This window comes from Mizuhopecten yessoensis, unplaced genomic scaffold, assembly GCF_002113885.1.
Source record: "Mizuhopecten yessoensis strain PY_sf001 unplaced genomic scaffold, ASM211388v2 scaffold7907, whole genome shotgun sequence".
NCBI lineage: Eukaryota > Metazoa > Mollusca > Bivalvia > Pectinida > Pectinidae > Mizuhopecten > Mizuhopecten yessoensis.
In genome coordinates this window covers 621616-636737 of record NW_018407282.1, presented here as the reverse complement: position 1 = coordinate 636737, position 15122 = coordinate 621616, and the positions used below count along the sequence as shown (strand labels likewise).

At 37.3% G+C, this 15122-nt stretch overlaps 1 protein-coding gene across 1 annotated transcript in view; it reads right to left on the bottom strand.

Moving 5' to 3' along the window:
* Positions 1–382: 382 nt before the first annotated feature.
* LOC110454563 (FRAS1-related extracellular matrix protein 1-like) overlaps positions 383–15122 on the bottom strand; it is an 82461-nt gene continuing 67721 nt past the window's right edge. The window contains exons 3-11 of the mRNA XM_021504135.1: positions 12517–14741; positions 9547–12147; positions 8724–8926; positions 7815–7964; positions 7292–7407; positions 6620–6979; positions 5802–5952; positions 4863–5033; positions 383–4593 (exon numbers count right to left, since the gene is read on the bottom strand). Of these exons, the coding sequence (XP_021359810.1) occupies positions 4268–4593; positions 4863–5033; positions 5802–5952; positions 6620–6979; positions 7292–7407; positions 7815–7964; positions 8724–8926; positions 9547–12147; positions 12517–14741 (6303 nt within the window). The 3' untranslated portion in view covers positions 383–4267. The remainder of the gene's footprint in view (positions 4594–4862; positions 5034–5801; positions 5953–6619; positions 6980–7291; positions 7408–7814; positions 7965–8723; positions 8927–9546; positions 12148–12516; positions 14742–15122) is intronic.

The window sequence follows — 15122 nt, the reverse complement described above, 5'->3', positions numbered from 1 at the left end:
GGATCTTGTTTCTTTTACATACTATTGGTAAAAAGATCATGGGATATTGCAGAAACAACTGACAGCTTAGTGGTATCTTTTTGGATGAGTAACATGTCATTTCACTTCAAGTAAGAGAAGACCTAAAACATATTAAAACTATAGCATCACCGATCAATTTTAACCATTTTTGTAGTTGAAGAGATTTATTAATAGCCTGACATATCGAAGCAATATAGTATATATACATTGTAGGGAATAGAACGCAAAAGCAATATTTTAAGTATTCCGTTTTATAAGAATATTATAACATTATAACTAACATGTATATACTTTTCTGGTGACCAACTAAATTGATTGACAATTAAAGTTATCAACTAAAACGAAAAGGAACAAATGGTTGTTTGAAAATGTAGTTTTATTTAATTGAATATCCGTAAGCAACATGATGCATCGTAAACAAGTTGACATAATTGACAAATATAAACAACAACAAAGATAAGTATAATAATAGATACGTGATATTTAACACAATAATATACATATATATCCTTCAGTAGCAATTTTATACATTAAATACGTTTGTTTCACGTGAAAATATATATATTTATAATACATCCTTTTTATATACAGAAATGACATTTTATGTAAATTTATAAGGTAAACTTCATGCAAGATCCGTTTAATTGTTGTCAAAAATATACGGTTAATCCCTCACATGTTTATAATATCTGTTAACTACATTTTAATTGTAGTTTTATCCACATCGTCCCTCACAACCTAACTGCTTTCCTTAAACGATTGATGAATATATTAGAAATATCTTTTTTCGAGTACATTTTATAAGGGTAATCGTGACAAAAATATTTTTTGTAAATGTTACTAAATGGGCGACGGGTGCACTTTTTTTGAGGGGTAAATACTTTCTCACAGTGGGCCTCAGTCATGAGAGAGGTTCCCACTTTCTTATGTGGGTCTGGCAAATGTAAAAGTAGCTTATTTCTCATCAGAACCTAGTTAAAGTTAGAGATGCCTACTTTATCATAGGGGGTCTACGTTCAGAAGAAAACATAAGTTCTGTGCGGAGTACGTGTATCAGTATGTTCTAAGGAGAAGATACGTGATCTTTTAGGGCTTAATTTTTTCAAGGATTCCTGCTATCTATTAGCAGGACCTACTCTCTGTGATAGATTTCCACTTTTTGTTAGACGTATATTCTTTCCTGTAAGGGTATTCATTTTCGTACTTAGCGTACGAACTTCAAGTATTGCGAAATTTAGACGGTTATCAGCAGCGAGACAGAGTTATACCACAAAGTACACGAAACAATAATACACACTTCCGAACTGTTTGGTAGAGTTAATAAGTATCAATTTTATCAATTTTTACTGTCAAATACAAATATTATAAACTGTCCAAAAAGCTACTTATTGCTCTCCTCATATTTCCCATCACATTTGCATGTCTTAAATGCGATAAATCAAAATGATCTTAATAAGGATCATTATCACTGAAAAATACATTTTCTGACACCTGGATTGTTTTTGTGTGAAGAAGAATTATAGGATAAATAAAAATGAGTTATTTAAAGAAATTCTCACAGGATATCTAATATTTATAAATATAACGCTTCACGTTTGTTATTCATGCAACAAACATTAACACACTTGATTCAAGTGGTAAAATAAAATAAAGTCATTGATACCATTTGTTGTAGACAATAATTGAACTATGAAATCAAACACGAACAACATAGTATTGTACAGATTTGTCCACCATCAAACACTTTCAACAATTGTTACAGTCACGGTCGAACTCAAATGCAGCACTATTTAAATATACAATAAACATCCTTTGATCAATGTAAACGGTTGTTTACAATTTATTGAACAAAGAGGAAATTGTAAGGGACGAACATTATTTGTCAAGTTGCATTATTTCTATGCGAAGTCCAAATGTAACTTTCACGTACTATATATACATTTCACAAAATGTAAAAAGGAAATTTCACCAACCTGAAACAGTGGTTTCTTCGAATTGATGCATAACAAAAATACGAACATTAAAACACCTGCTGATGTATTCGTTAAAAGAAATTAAACAAAACTATAAAGATATATTTACAAACTATATCTTACGTCCATAAATAAGGGAAACAATAATTGTCAAAGTATACAATAAACAATATTTCTGATTCGCACGAGGTTTATCACATAACTGCTGCTAATAAGGGCTCAATAAAAAAAATACATTGCACAAATTACCTTACTAGACATACAACGTTTTACACGAAAATGGCAACAATGGGTCTCATCTATCCGAAATATTCCGGGGGACCCCATTACTCCAAACAAATACACGGGTTTCATTAATCGGTACAACTGCAGGAACTTTGTTAATCTGGATATCTCAGTTCCCAAAATAATTGATTTTGAAGCGGAAATGTCAACCTTTAATTTTATAATTAAATTACTGAATGTAACTTTCGGGCAGCCCTTTTGCGTCCGGAAAAACTAAATCCGAATATTTAGATGCCCTCCCCTCCCAGGGAAACGAGTTGTCGGAATGCATGTAGATCTATGTTCTACCTAAACGGGTTAGAAGTTATAACAATTACTTACTGGTGATCTATAAGCTCAAAATAATTTATTCTCAAATATACATCATTTGAATGTGGTCAAATTTTTCCATTCTCAGTTAATCCCTAGTTTTTACATGTAATGATAATAATATTTGAATCTTTCACTAATTCACCGCTGAGACTTCATAATAAACTATTCCAACCTTTGAAATGGAAGAGTTTAAATGTGTTTTCAGGGATGAATGGGTTAAGAAAAAAATATGTTGTTATTCAATATAATTGCCTTATATAATTCAAACAATAAAGAAGATAAAGAATAAAAAAAAAATGAACACAGTATCGCACATTTCCAATTTCATAAAGTATGATGATAATCACCTGTAGTTGAGTTCTTATATTGCGTCATAAATTAAATGAAAATAAGACATGGTATATGTAATAGTTAGCAGCCTACCACATATATCCTTCCACAAACTAGCGAAAGATAGATCCCGTGTGGAGAACATACGAAACACGAGTTGTCTACCGTCAGCTGTAATCTGTGAATAAGTGTATGGAAGAAAATATATATACATCATTAAAATGAGGTTACACATGTTTAAAACAACGTAAAAATATTCTGAATGAAATCTGTTAGATCTGTACTGGGTATTGTTATCATATTGCGGCACGTCATTTTATAATCTTTTATCACTGGCTTTTCAGTTACGAAAACGTCTTAGTCCATTCACACGAACATCAATCACGTTCCTGTCAGTCTGACGCGTTAGTCTGACAAGAAGAAAAACAACGTTACGTACGGTGTATTACGGTTACCTTCTGTTGATACACTCGTACTGTGCAACGTTGCACAAGACTTTCGTCTTATTACCATCCCCGTTGGCAGATTTCCTAAACCAGAATACTGAAGTCGTAAAAAAATAAACGTCCTTCAATACGCTCATCAGCCTTGGGCAAGGATGTTTATCCCTTGTGGAGAATCCATTGTTTTTTCTAGTCGATTGCACAAACCATTAACTTCAGCCATCATGTTGTTCCTGCTTCCAACAAAAAGTCAGGGTTATTTTGTCTATAGATTTTCCCTCTTGTATGTGAAATCCTGAGAATGGAAGTTAATTAGTTGACGAAGATAATCTTCATTAGCACTGCAGTGCGTTCCTGTTACTGAACCTGTCTCCTTGACGCCTTTAAAAGCAAATTGCACAGGTAATACTGCTGATGGCTCCCGTAAATGTTATAGGACCGTACGTAACACACCGTTTTCATAAATAATATGTTCTCCTTTCAAGTTCCTTAAATAGTACAATACTCTGATGAACGAGTATAGAGGTCCGTCCACACAATTTGGCTCTCTCAGTTACATGTCCTTAAAATGTATCCTTTCATTAATGATATCTGCAGAACCACGCGTCCTTTTCATTACCGAGGTCCATAGAGCATACATCTTCACGCATGTTTGAGCCTGTAACCCACAAGTACACTTCCTCTAAACAAGGTCCTTCAGAACACGAATTCTTGTCCTTATCAAGGCAGGAAAGGACATCCTTTCATTGCCACTTGAATGCTTTTCATTATCAAAGTCACCAGGAACTATATATAAGGTTCACAAGACTGACATATCCTTTCCATTCCCGACATTCACAAGAATACATATATGTTCCATTATAAAAGTCAATAATTCTTAACTAGAAACGAAAACAAAACAGTTTAACTCGAAAACTTATTAAGGAATCCCCTCGCTTTCCTATTCCTTCGCCCTCCCCGAGATACATGGCGCTTAGGATTTGTTCTCAAAGATGGTAAAGATGATGACTGTGAAGATGATGACGATGATATAAACTGTTCGCATATGAATTTTTTTGATGATTTATCACAAAGTTTGTTTTTCCATTTCCTCCTAGTATTGACTAATACACAGTTCTTACGATGTACTGTTCTTCTGACTCGAGGCCGACCTCGAGCCCAGCGCGTATATCCTAGGGGCTCCCCATTCACATACCTCCATATCTTCGCATTCGCTTTATCATTCAGTCCTGTGCAATAAAGAAGAACGTGATGAGTCGTATTGCATCATAATTGTTTTGATAATTGTAATGATGATAGTAAATAAATAAACAAAAAGAATTATCCGAGAATAATTAAACAATCTCAATGCATGTCACAAAACGTTTTCGGAGATTATTAATATGAAGTTACCATATGAAAAATACTGAGATTTTAAATTGCACATAAAGTTGTCTTAATTAATCTTTGAGGTAAAGTCACGCTTGAAATAGAAAGTAAATGAATAAGAGTAACATACCGATCCAGAATGAGTTTTTGCCGACAAGTTTTAAGAGCCATTTGTAGTGACGTCGAGAGCGGACACTGGTGAGATGGGAACTATGTGATCCTTGGCAGTGATGCTCGGATGCTTCCCAAGATAATTTGTTTTCAAAGATTTTGTAACATCTATTTTCGTACTCGGACCAACCTGAAAAATAGGGAGTTTAAAGTTGATGTGTACAGTGAAACCTCAATATAATGCCCATCGTTTAAGTAACAAAAAAAACCTCAATATAATGCCCCTCGTTTATGTACAGTGAAACCTCGATATAATACCCCTCGTTTATGTACAGTTTAACCTCAATATAATGCCCCTCGTTTATGTACAGTGAAACCTCAATATAATGTGCCTCGTTTTTGTACAGTGAAACCTCAATATAATGCCCCTCGCTTATGTACAGTTTAACATCAATATAATGACCCTCGTTTATGTAGTTTAACCTTCGTTTCATTTGCCACCTTGCTCATCGCCAACATATTCCAATGTCCATTTTTCTTGTTTTCTTAATATTTCCTATATACGGTTCACAATATTTAACCGAACCCCTGTTTAATGACAAAAATTATTTTGACAGATAGTAGCATTATAACGAAGTTATACTGTAAATATATAATATCAATATCAACTATCAGACCTCACTTACACTAGTAACGTGAAGATGAAAACAAGTTTTCCTGATAAGCTTTCATAATTTGATTCCGTTCATTTAGATGTTTATTCCACATTGGAAAACGAAAGTACATAGTGACTGATTGGTATTATTTTGAAACGCCGTTAAATAACTAAACATAGCTAATATAAGATCAAATACATTATTAATAAAAACATTACCCAAATTGTACTGGAGCAAAAATCATTTACTAATGCATTTATAATGAATAATATTGTTATTTTCGTGACAGTAGTTAAAAATACCTGGTTGACATCTGGTTGTTGGTTCTGGCTGATCTTGGTTCGATTCCGGATTCCATGATTTCCAACTTTCGCCGTCACACTTGTACATCCTCTGTGCGAACTCATCGAAGTGGAGCAGATTTTTGGTACTCTTGGCGCATATCTGTGGTGCCTAAGTGGTGAAAATGTCAAAGTCAAATAGGGTAATAAGGTAATAAAGGGCAAGACCATCCTGAGTTATAAATCAGTAACAAGTATCCTTTAATAGAAAAAAATAAAGCATATCAGTTTATTCAGATTTGTTTGAAGTACAGATAATAAAAAAATGACATTTTAACATTGTCAAAACAATTACAATTTACTGAAACAAATTGCTAAACTAGGTGATAAAATAACCACTTGTATATTATTATTTCCGGCAAGTTTTAGGTCAAGTGAATCACTGAAAGTATCTATTCAGTTTATTACTATACTTTATCTTTGTTTTCCTTCTTATATTGCAATGTCGGATATGGTTTTTTACAAGTCATATTTTAACACATTACGCATAAAGGATATGTGCCATTGTTCTAATCCGTGCAATCATGTCTTATGAAGTTTTTGAAAAAAATTCCTCTGAAAATATTAAACTATAGCATAGTATAGTATAGTAGAGAGGGAGACCTCGATATAATGCCCTCGATTCATTCAACACATATTGTAATGTCCCTTTTTCTAGCTTTTTTAATGTTTCCTTTTTACACCTTTCTTCAGCCAAACCCCTATATAAAGCTAAATTTTCCCTGGACATATGGTGGCATTATAACAGGGGTTTACTGTACTGTGGTAGCCGGGTATACCTGTATTTTCTGTGATGCAGTTGGTAGGTTTGTGAAGATAGATTCTGGATCTTGTTGTTGACTATTAGACTGTTGCTTGTTTTTATTCCTCTTTGACTTCTTTAGACTACCATGTCTCCTCCTCTTTTTAGACCTACTCCTCCTTTTGCCCTTTCTTCCCTTCCTCCTCGCTGTCACCGTTTCGTTGTCGTCATTGCCAGTTTGTGATCCAGACGAGGACGACGAACGTTGCGATGACAACCGTGACGCCGGGACAGATGACCGAGCAGCAGACGTAGATGATGACAGAGTTTGTGCCGGGTCAGTGTTGTAAGCATTGTCGAATGGACTAGAGGTATCTACCGAGTTCATATTGTTAAACTGTAAAGGAACAACCGTAAACAACTTTGAACAACTGCATTCCCTCATTTCACACAGTTCTTAAGATTAAAAACAATGCCTTATGCATTCATTAACAAATTCGTGGAACTTATCAAATATGAAGGAACAAAGTTTCTAGTCAAATTGATGACACGCATTTAAAAAACATTTAATATTACAGTTTATTGTTCATGTATAGCTGTATTATCATACAAACAGCAAATGTCGTCCTAATTTCAACAATGTTAAGATAATGTCAAAACATTCAATGACTTAATTAATATGTTGAGTTTCACTTATCGGCTTACTTACAGAGACAATGGTTTCCGTATTTTCGTTGACGTCACTTCCGGGGAGTAAGAATCCGTCACCTTCGTTACCGTCAATGTTATGCTTGCTTATCATGCCAAAATACTGGGGGCATTCTCCTGAAATAGATGAGGTCAAAAGACTGTACAGCATGCTCATACAACACACGAGACGCCTCGTCACGAAATACATGACCTTTATATAACAAGCATTACTAGAAGCACTTGGCAACGATATCGTTTCTACAACAATAACGGACAGGTATGCTGAACTATTTCTGGCATGTAGGAGTATTCCGTTTTAAATGTATAACTGAAAGATGAAAGCAACTTCAGTTGTCAAGCAAACACTACTTATCTACAGTGCCGACTGCCTTGACAGGCCAATCAATCAGCTATATCATAATCAATAAAGACAAGTTTTTGAATGCATCACTTTTCCTATGATGTGTAACACATATCACATTCAATAACGATTCTCTTTCTTTAGATATAAACCTTTTTACTTTGCTTAAGTTCAATCTTACCATTTTCAGCATTGATTACACGGACGCTGGCTTTGCTGTTTTTGCCTAAGACGGCGTTGACTGGTTCTTCAAGAGCGATTCTAAACTTCTCCGTATTCTCTAACAAATTATCGTCAGGGATTAAAACATCCCAGGATGCCCTAGCCTCACCTTTAATAAGAGAAAACATTAGTCAGCAACACTGTATATATTTTATATATAGAAGATCTCAAGCAAAATTCTCATTACAGACGTATCAAAGAAACTTCAATGATTTTCACAACACACGCTTGACATCTTTTATCAAACTTACTTTATGTAAACTTACACGTTTTGTCAAAAGAAAAAACCCAGCAGAATTGGTGGATATATCAATAACCAGACATTTTGATTAAAATCTGATGAATACTGAAAATATCAAATAAAAAAGCAATTCAAACAATTACAGATTCTATCAAATTTTGATTACATGTGCACTCTAGTAGAATTTGCAAAGATTATACCGCAGGGGATTTTAGAATCCTGTTATTCAGAACAAATAATATTTATATCTATAAAAAAAAATATCGCCGCGCTTCTCTTTCCGTGTATTATGACTGTATCTCTTATATTTAACGTCACAATAGTTTGTATCGCACATAGGTCATATTAATAATCAAAGTGAAAATATTGATATATTAAGCTGTATTATGATACATGTTAAGTCGGTCAACTAAGGCTTGCCTTTAAGCCACCATATCATTGAATGTAATGTAGAAACAACAATTAAGCTCTCTTTTATTACATGGTCTATATGATTTTTTTGTTTTTTGACAGTTGATGTAAAGAACCACTAGAGAACTTTCTCAATTTTTATTTTCGATAGATGTTAAAGGGCATCACTACCGTGGTATATCCGTCAAAACATAATTATTATTAAACATAACCTACCAGGATTGAACTGGACCTGTTGGGCCGTGCTGGGAATGAAGTCATGTCCTTTCTTGGCCGACATGTCGAACACCTTAATGCCGACAAAAGCCATTTGGTCCAGGGACCCCTGTCTCACCAGGCCGATACTGAGTGTGCCGATGTTCTCACATACAATCAAACGAGTTTGTGTGAAACTGATGATTGACCATTTAAGTGAAAAACTGTAATAAAAAGTACACAATCTAGAACGAAGGACAGTTGTATTTTTATCGGCATTTTCAAAAATGGATGATGACAAATCAAGAATTATGTTCTTAAAAAAAGATATTTATATTAATGGCCGACATTGATATCTGCCTTAAAGCATCAATTAAACTATCAGAATATTTCAGAATATATGGAGAAAAACAAACTTTTCATTGAAGGCATTTGATTTAGTAATATCTCATACTAGTAACAGTAACATGTAAAATCATATTTGAATTAAGGATCCCCGTACCAAGGCATCCACATGTAAATATTGGATTGCATGGGAAACTGAAAAAGTTTCCCATGCAATCCAATGTTTACAGTTTTCTATTCAGAAAAAAAGTTTTGTTTGCCTTAACAAAACTTTTTTCTAAAAAAGAAAACTGTACCTAACCAAGCTAACAAGACAACAACAAGCACCCTGGTACAGTTTTGCTTAAGTTAGGTCAATAACGAAATAAAGGGGATGTCATTTGATAAACGACAAAATTACAGCAGAATCATCAAGTGTTTCATGCAACGGGACAAGGATCCTTAATTGAAATTTTGTTATGACGTTTATTCTATGTCTACGCTTAAAGCTGTAACCTACATTTGGTTGTCCAGGGTGTTGCCTCTCGAGTCCATCACACGGAACATAAATGAGTCATTGGTAGCCCTTGTCCTCGAATTCAGTACATAGCGAAGGTCATTTTCATTCAAGTCATTTTGTGAGAACTTCCGGCGGATGTAACGCTTCGTTGACATATTTTCAATTTGCCCGTGGAGTGGTCGCTTTGTCATTATGTACATCAAGTTTTCGTTGTCTGTGTCCGAATCCACTACCTTTAAATTTCTGTTATTCAATCGAAATCCGTACTTCCCTTTTCCGAAATGTTCGAGGACATCGGGATGGTTTGAGACCAATAATTTCGGGGCGTCGTTAGCAATGGGCTTGACAAAAACACTACAAATAACAGGTGTTAACTGCAGAGTGCCATTTACAAGGAATCCACTGTGTTTGCCGTCACTCAAACTGAATAGGAAATTATCTAAACCGGCATGGGAACCGTGACTTTCGTATATAATGTGTCCTCTCTCTATATCCAGCTGTGTAAAAGACTGTGTAATGAGTATTCCGCGGTTGTAGAGGAGTCCGAAAGTGGGAGGTTTTGCTAATAAGTAAGTAACGTTCATATCTGCAGTATCAGGATCCTGAGCTCTCAAATAGGCCTGTGACAAAACGACTTCGCCTCCTTGTACTACTTCGATGAGGTTATTCGTGTTTAGGGAAGGAAGGACCCTGTCCAGTGGTTCAATGTTGATCCTAAACACGCCGTCTTTTGCCTCACTCAACCCATTTGTGACGGTAAACGTAAATGAATCGTCCGTTATGTCGCTCTTTGTTAAATGGTTGTATACTATCCTCTGAGCAGCAAGGTCCATTTGTGTAAAACTACTTATACCAACCAAGGGTCTGTCTATGTATTCTACCTGTCCAAGAGCCGGCGGGCGAATAATGGCAAAAACAATTTCATCGGCTTTTGTACTTTCGTCCGTTGCACTTAAACATGTTGTTGTAATTACCGTTTTGTCTCCCTCTCTCACATTTAGTCCTTTGTTGAGCAATGCCAGATTCGTTTTCATTGAATTTCTTATAAGAATTTCAAACGTTTCAATTTGCCTGTTATTGATACCGTCTGTTAACATAAATTGAAAACTGTCAGTTTCAGCATTGCCCATACTGCTTGTATGAATGTATCGAATTCTGTTCATATCAATGTCGTGTTGTGTGAAGTTCATCCGCTCCGACATATCTTCACACTCCGATGACCTCGCGGGTGTGAATGGATCAGTACAGAACTGCAGGAAGCCCTTCCTTGGTACAGTGGCGAGAACGTAGTACACTTCGTTTTCGCTGTTGTCCGGGTCCATTGACTGTAACACAATACTAGAGATTAACCCATAGTCTCCATACTCGATCTGCAGGCCGGCGTTCTTTGATATCTCTGGTACCTCGTCATTAATGGGTGTTATTGTGATGTTGCAGATTCTTTTCACCTCGTATCGTCCATCCGAAACCGTCACCGCAAATCTATCTCTGAAATTCTCCGAGTGATCGTGTCTATATTTAAGTTGCATGCCGCTGTGAAGTTCATCAATTGTGAAGTCTTGAACGGCCGATTCGATGTTTCCGTTCTGTGTGTGTAACAATATGACTATATCTCCGTGCTCAGGTTCCTGTGATATGGACAATGTGATTTGGTCCTTTGGCATATCCATGTCTATAGCATCTATCATTGTCTGATCTATTATCATGCTGTCTCCTTCATCCAGATGCATGTCTTGTATCATCAGGTCAGGTACCTCGTCATTTTGTGGGTCAATCCTAATCACAAATGTCGCCTCGTCAGATTTCAACGTTCCGTCAGTAGCATACAACGTGAATTCATCATATACGGGTTCAACACCTCTGTGTGTTGCCTGAACATAGGTGATCGTTTCGTCAATCACATCCTGAAGTTTGAATGACATGATTCGCCTGCCAAGGTTGCTTTTCTCTGACCCCGGACTCGGTTGTACATTCTCTAAGTATCCCCACTGTGGCTGTCTCACGATAAAGAACTGAATATCTTCAGGTGGAGTATCTGGATCTTTGGCTGTCAGAACGTCAGGAACAATATCGAAACTACCTCCTTCCGCGACATGGACCTGCTCACCGATGATTATCGTGGGACGGGAATTGTCGACAGGTGTTATCGTAATGTTTAGATCATAGTATGGGAGGTCGGCGGTACCCATGTAGGTTTGGTCCGACACGATAAGTGTCATCGAGTCTTTCAGCACTGTAGTACCGATCTCTCCACCAGTGTGTATGTACTTCACCAATCGGTTTTCCACGTCCTCTTGGGTGAACTTCACTGTTGGTCGGTCATCAAGACGAAGGATTCCGTATTTCGGCTGTTTGACGATAAGAAACACGAGCTCTCGGTCATTTGTGTCGTCATCAGTGGCTGAAAGGACTTGAGGGGAAATAACTACCTCACTTCCCTCAGAAACGATAAGTCGAGGGCGTAGATTGTCGCGAAGTTGAGGCGCTTGGTCGTCAATCGGTACGATCTCCACAGAAAACACTTTGGTTGCTCTGTTGATACTGTCTGTCAGAGTTAATGTAAATGTGTCCTGTGTTCCTTCCGCGCCATCGTGAATATACCTGTGGAATACACAATTATAAGAAAATAACTAACAAATAAAACACAGACACCAAGTTAAACTGATTGTCGAGCAGCAAGAATAACCTATTCGAATTTCAGTATTAAACATCTTTTCAAGTTTGTCTCTTTATTTGTTTAAGAATTTACGTCATTTTAACAGCTAAGGTAATATGAAAAGAATAAATAATCTCTTTCAAACAGAATTATGAAAGAACGCATTTTGAAATAGTTGCAACTGTCTCTATTAAATAAGTGTTTTGTCCTTTCGATAAAATTATGTATATCCCTTAGCAAAACATACAATTTGATAGCATGATAAGAAGAAAAGTATAACATGGTTGCTTCAGCGTTATTTACATCGCATTTACCTGACATTCTTGCTCTTTAGGTCGTCCATATGGAATGTACCTCCCTCATTTAGAGTGACCCCTCCCTTCTGTAAAACCCCGAAATTTGGAACCTCATCGAGGACGAACTCAAGATCGGTCTCGAGTGTGTCTGAATCTGTAGCTGACAGCTGACTGGCCGACAGACCCAGAATACCACTCTCCTCGACGAGCAATTTGCTGGTGACAAAAACTGGTGGTTGGTTATTGACAGGTTGAACGTCGATTTCAAAGTATTGTCCGAGTACTTGGTTTCCGCTAGAGTCTTGGACAGTGTAGACAAATCGAACAAGTCTGGCCTCTGGACCAATGTCAACAAGAGGGGGCATGTAGGCGATCTTCATGTGGTTGATATCAGCTTGCTTGAAAGTCTGCACAACAGGGATAGACGCGTTCTTTGATACCATCGTTAAGTTGTGTGTTTCGATGAGTCGTCCGGCGTCTTCAAAACCAGAATTGTACACAAAGAATGGAGGTGAGGTAATGATGTACGTTAGTTCGTTATTTTCCGTTTCGACATCTGTGTATTCTAGTTCTGACTTGGTAATGTAAGCGATGTCGGTCTCCGAAACATGGATAAGCCTTGTGGCTTGTGGAGCAAGTTGTGGTGGGTTCTCATGGACCGGGTTTATGTTGATGTGGAATGTTTCTATTATTGATCTATTAGGTGGATCTTCGTGATCACGAACTTTGAACTGGAAAGAATCAGAAAATACCTCATGTCCGAAATGGTGATAATAAATCTGCCCTTTCAACAGATCTCTCTGTACAAACTTATTTATTCTCGTCCCGGTATCACCTGGTCTCAATCTACGGATGATTTCGCCAGCTTTAGGGGGATGTGTAATGATGAACACTATGTTCCGGTCAACAGAGTCGGTGTCGTAAGCTAGCAGCATTTCGGTAGTGAATGGTTTCGTATCTCCTTCGTTGATGTCCATGTCGACATTGTTTACGAGATATGGAGGACTGTCGTCTTTTGGGATAATAGTGATTGGGAAGTTCACAAGAACCGTATTGACGCCATCACTAACTCGGAAAGCAATGAAGTCCTTGGTCGTGTCACTGTCGTCATGGTAATAAATGACAGACCTCCGCTGAATATCCTGCATGGTGATGGCGATTGCACGGCGGCCATTTATTTCAAGTCTACCATACTTCAATCCACCAGTAACATACAATCTAACCCGACTCAGGTTATCCCTGTCCACGATTTGTAAATCGTCCGTCGTGATAGCGCGCGATTGACCTTCAAGAAGGACGATACCTTTGTTGAACGACACACGTGGAGCACTTGTTGCAGACGAACGAACAGCCATATGAAGCGTAATTGGCATACTCTCAGAAAAGTGGCTATCGAAAACTATGAATTCCGTTTCATAAACTCGTTTGTTAGTGTGAATACTTGAATCTGGCGGTTGATAGGCGATTCTGTGGTTTTCTAAATCTTCTTGGGTAAACGATGTAATAACTGTTGTGTGGTCATCTAGGCTGACAAAGAATCCCTCGTCCTCTGCCGGTGGTCGACTTATGTTGTAAACAAGTTGGTCGTTGGGAGTTTCGTAGTCCTCTGCCGCTATCACACCCGGTATGATTGTCGAGAGGACAAACTGATCAACGTCCATCATATACATGCTCATGAAGGACGACCGAGGTGGGGTGTTGGGGATGGCGCCCTTTATATGTATTGGCAAGTAATAACTCTCGATTATCGTTTCATCGCTTACTGAGGGGTCATTTAGTTCAACAGTCAAGGGGAGATAATCTACATCCGGGCTAGGTCCGCGCTGATGTTCATAATGGAGATGCATATACATGAATTCCCGACAACTTCGCTTCAAAGCGTTGACACTTTCCCGTCTTTCTCCAATAACAATCTGCCCGGCGATAGGCCAATGTGATCTATACCTAGAAAAAGACACGTCGCATGTAACGTTTTGAACTCCACTGTGATAGAAACGAATGACGGAGGCATCTATGGTGTTCGAAACTCCGTTAAATTCAGGTACGACAACTGATCTCAAGCCTCGGGTTAAAACGACTCTACTTGTGGCGTTGACGATTTCAACATTCATGTAGAAAGTTTCAGACTCGGTCACTGTCGGTGTAAACCGATAGACGCGTAGTTTGATCCGGTCCTCCCCGAGTAACGGCGACCCACTGTGCGCATATTTGATGGTGTTTGGTAGGTAGTCACAGTCAAAGATCTGAAATGACAGAAACGGAAAACAGGTTATTCGACTTCGCAATTTAAATCTAACATACTTTAACGTTTTTGGTTTGAGCATTCAAGTTTCCAATCATAAAAAGAAAGTCAATTTAAGAGATGTTTACAAGATTCTGTTTGATATCACATCAGTGAGTTAATGTTATACAAGCCAGCACTAACGTGTCAGTGATGCTATCTTGAATTGGAAGCCTGTGTCGCCGTATTGAGGACAAACATATTTTACTCTAAGGTTAATGAAAGGTAGTGTTAGCATTAAAACAAACATCGAAATCTTCAACTTGAAACATTAGATGTTAATGCTATCATCGACATCAATGCAATAAAACATCATTTCCGTCAGCGGAACATGGTATGTCGG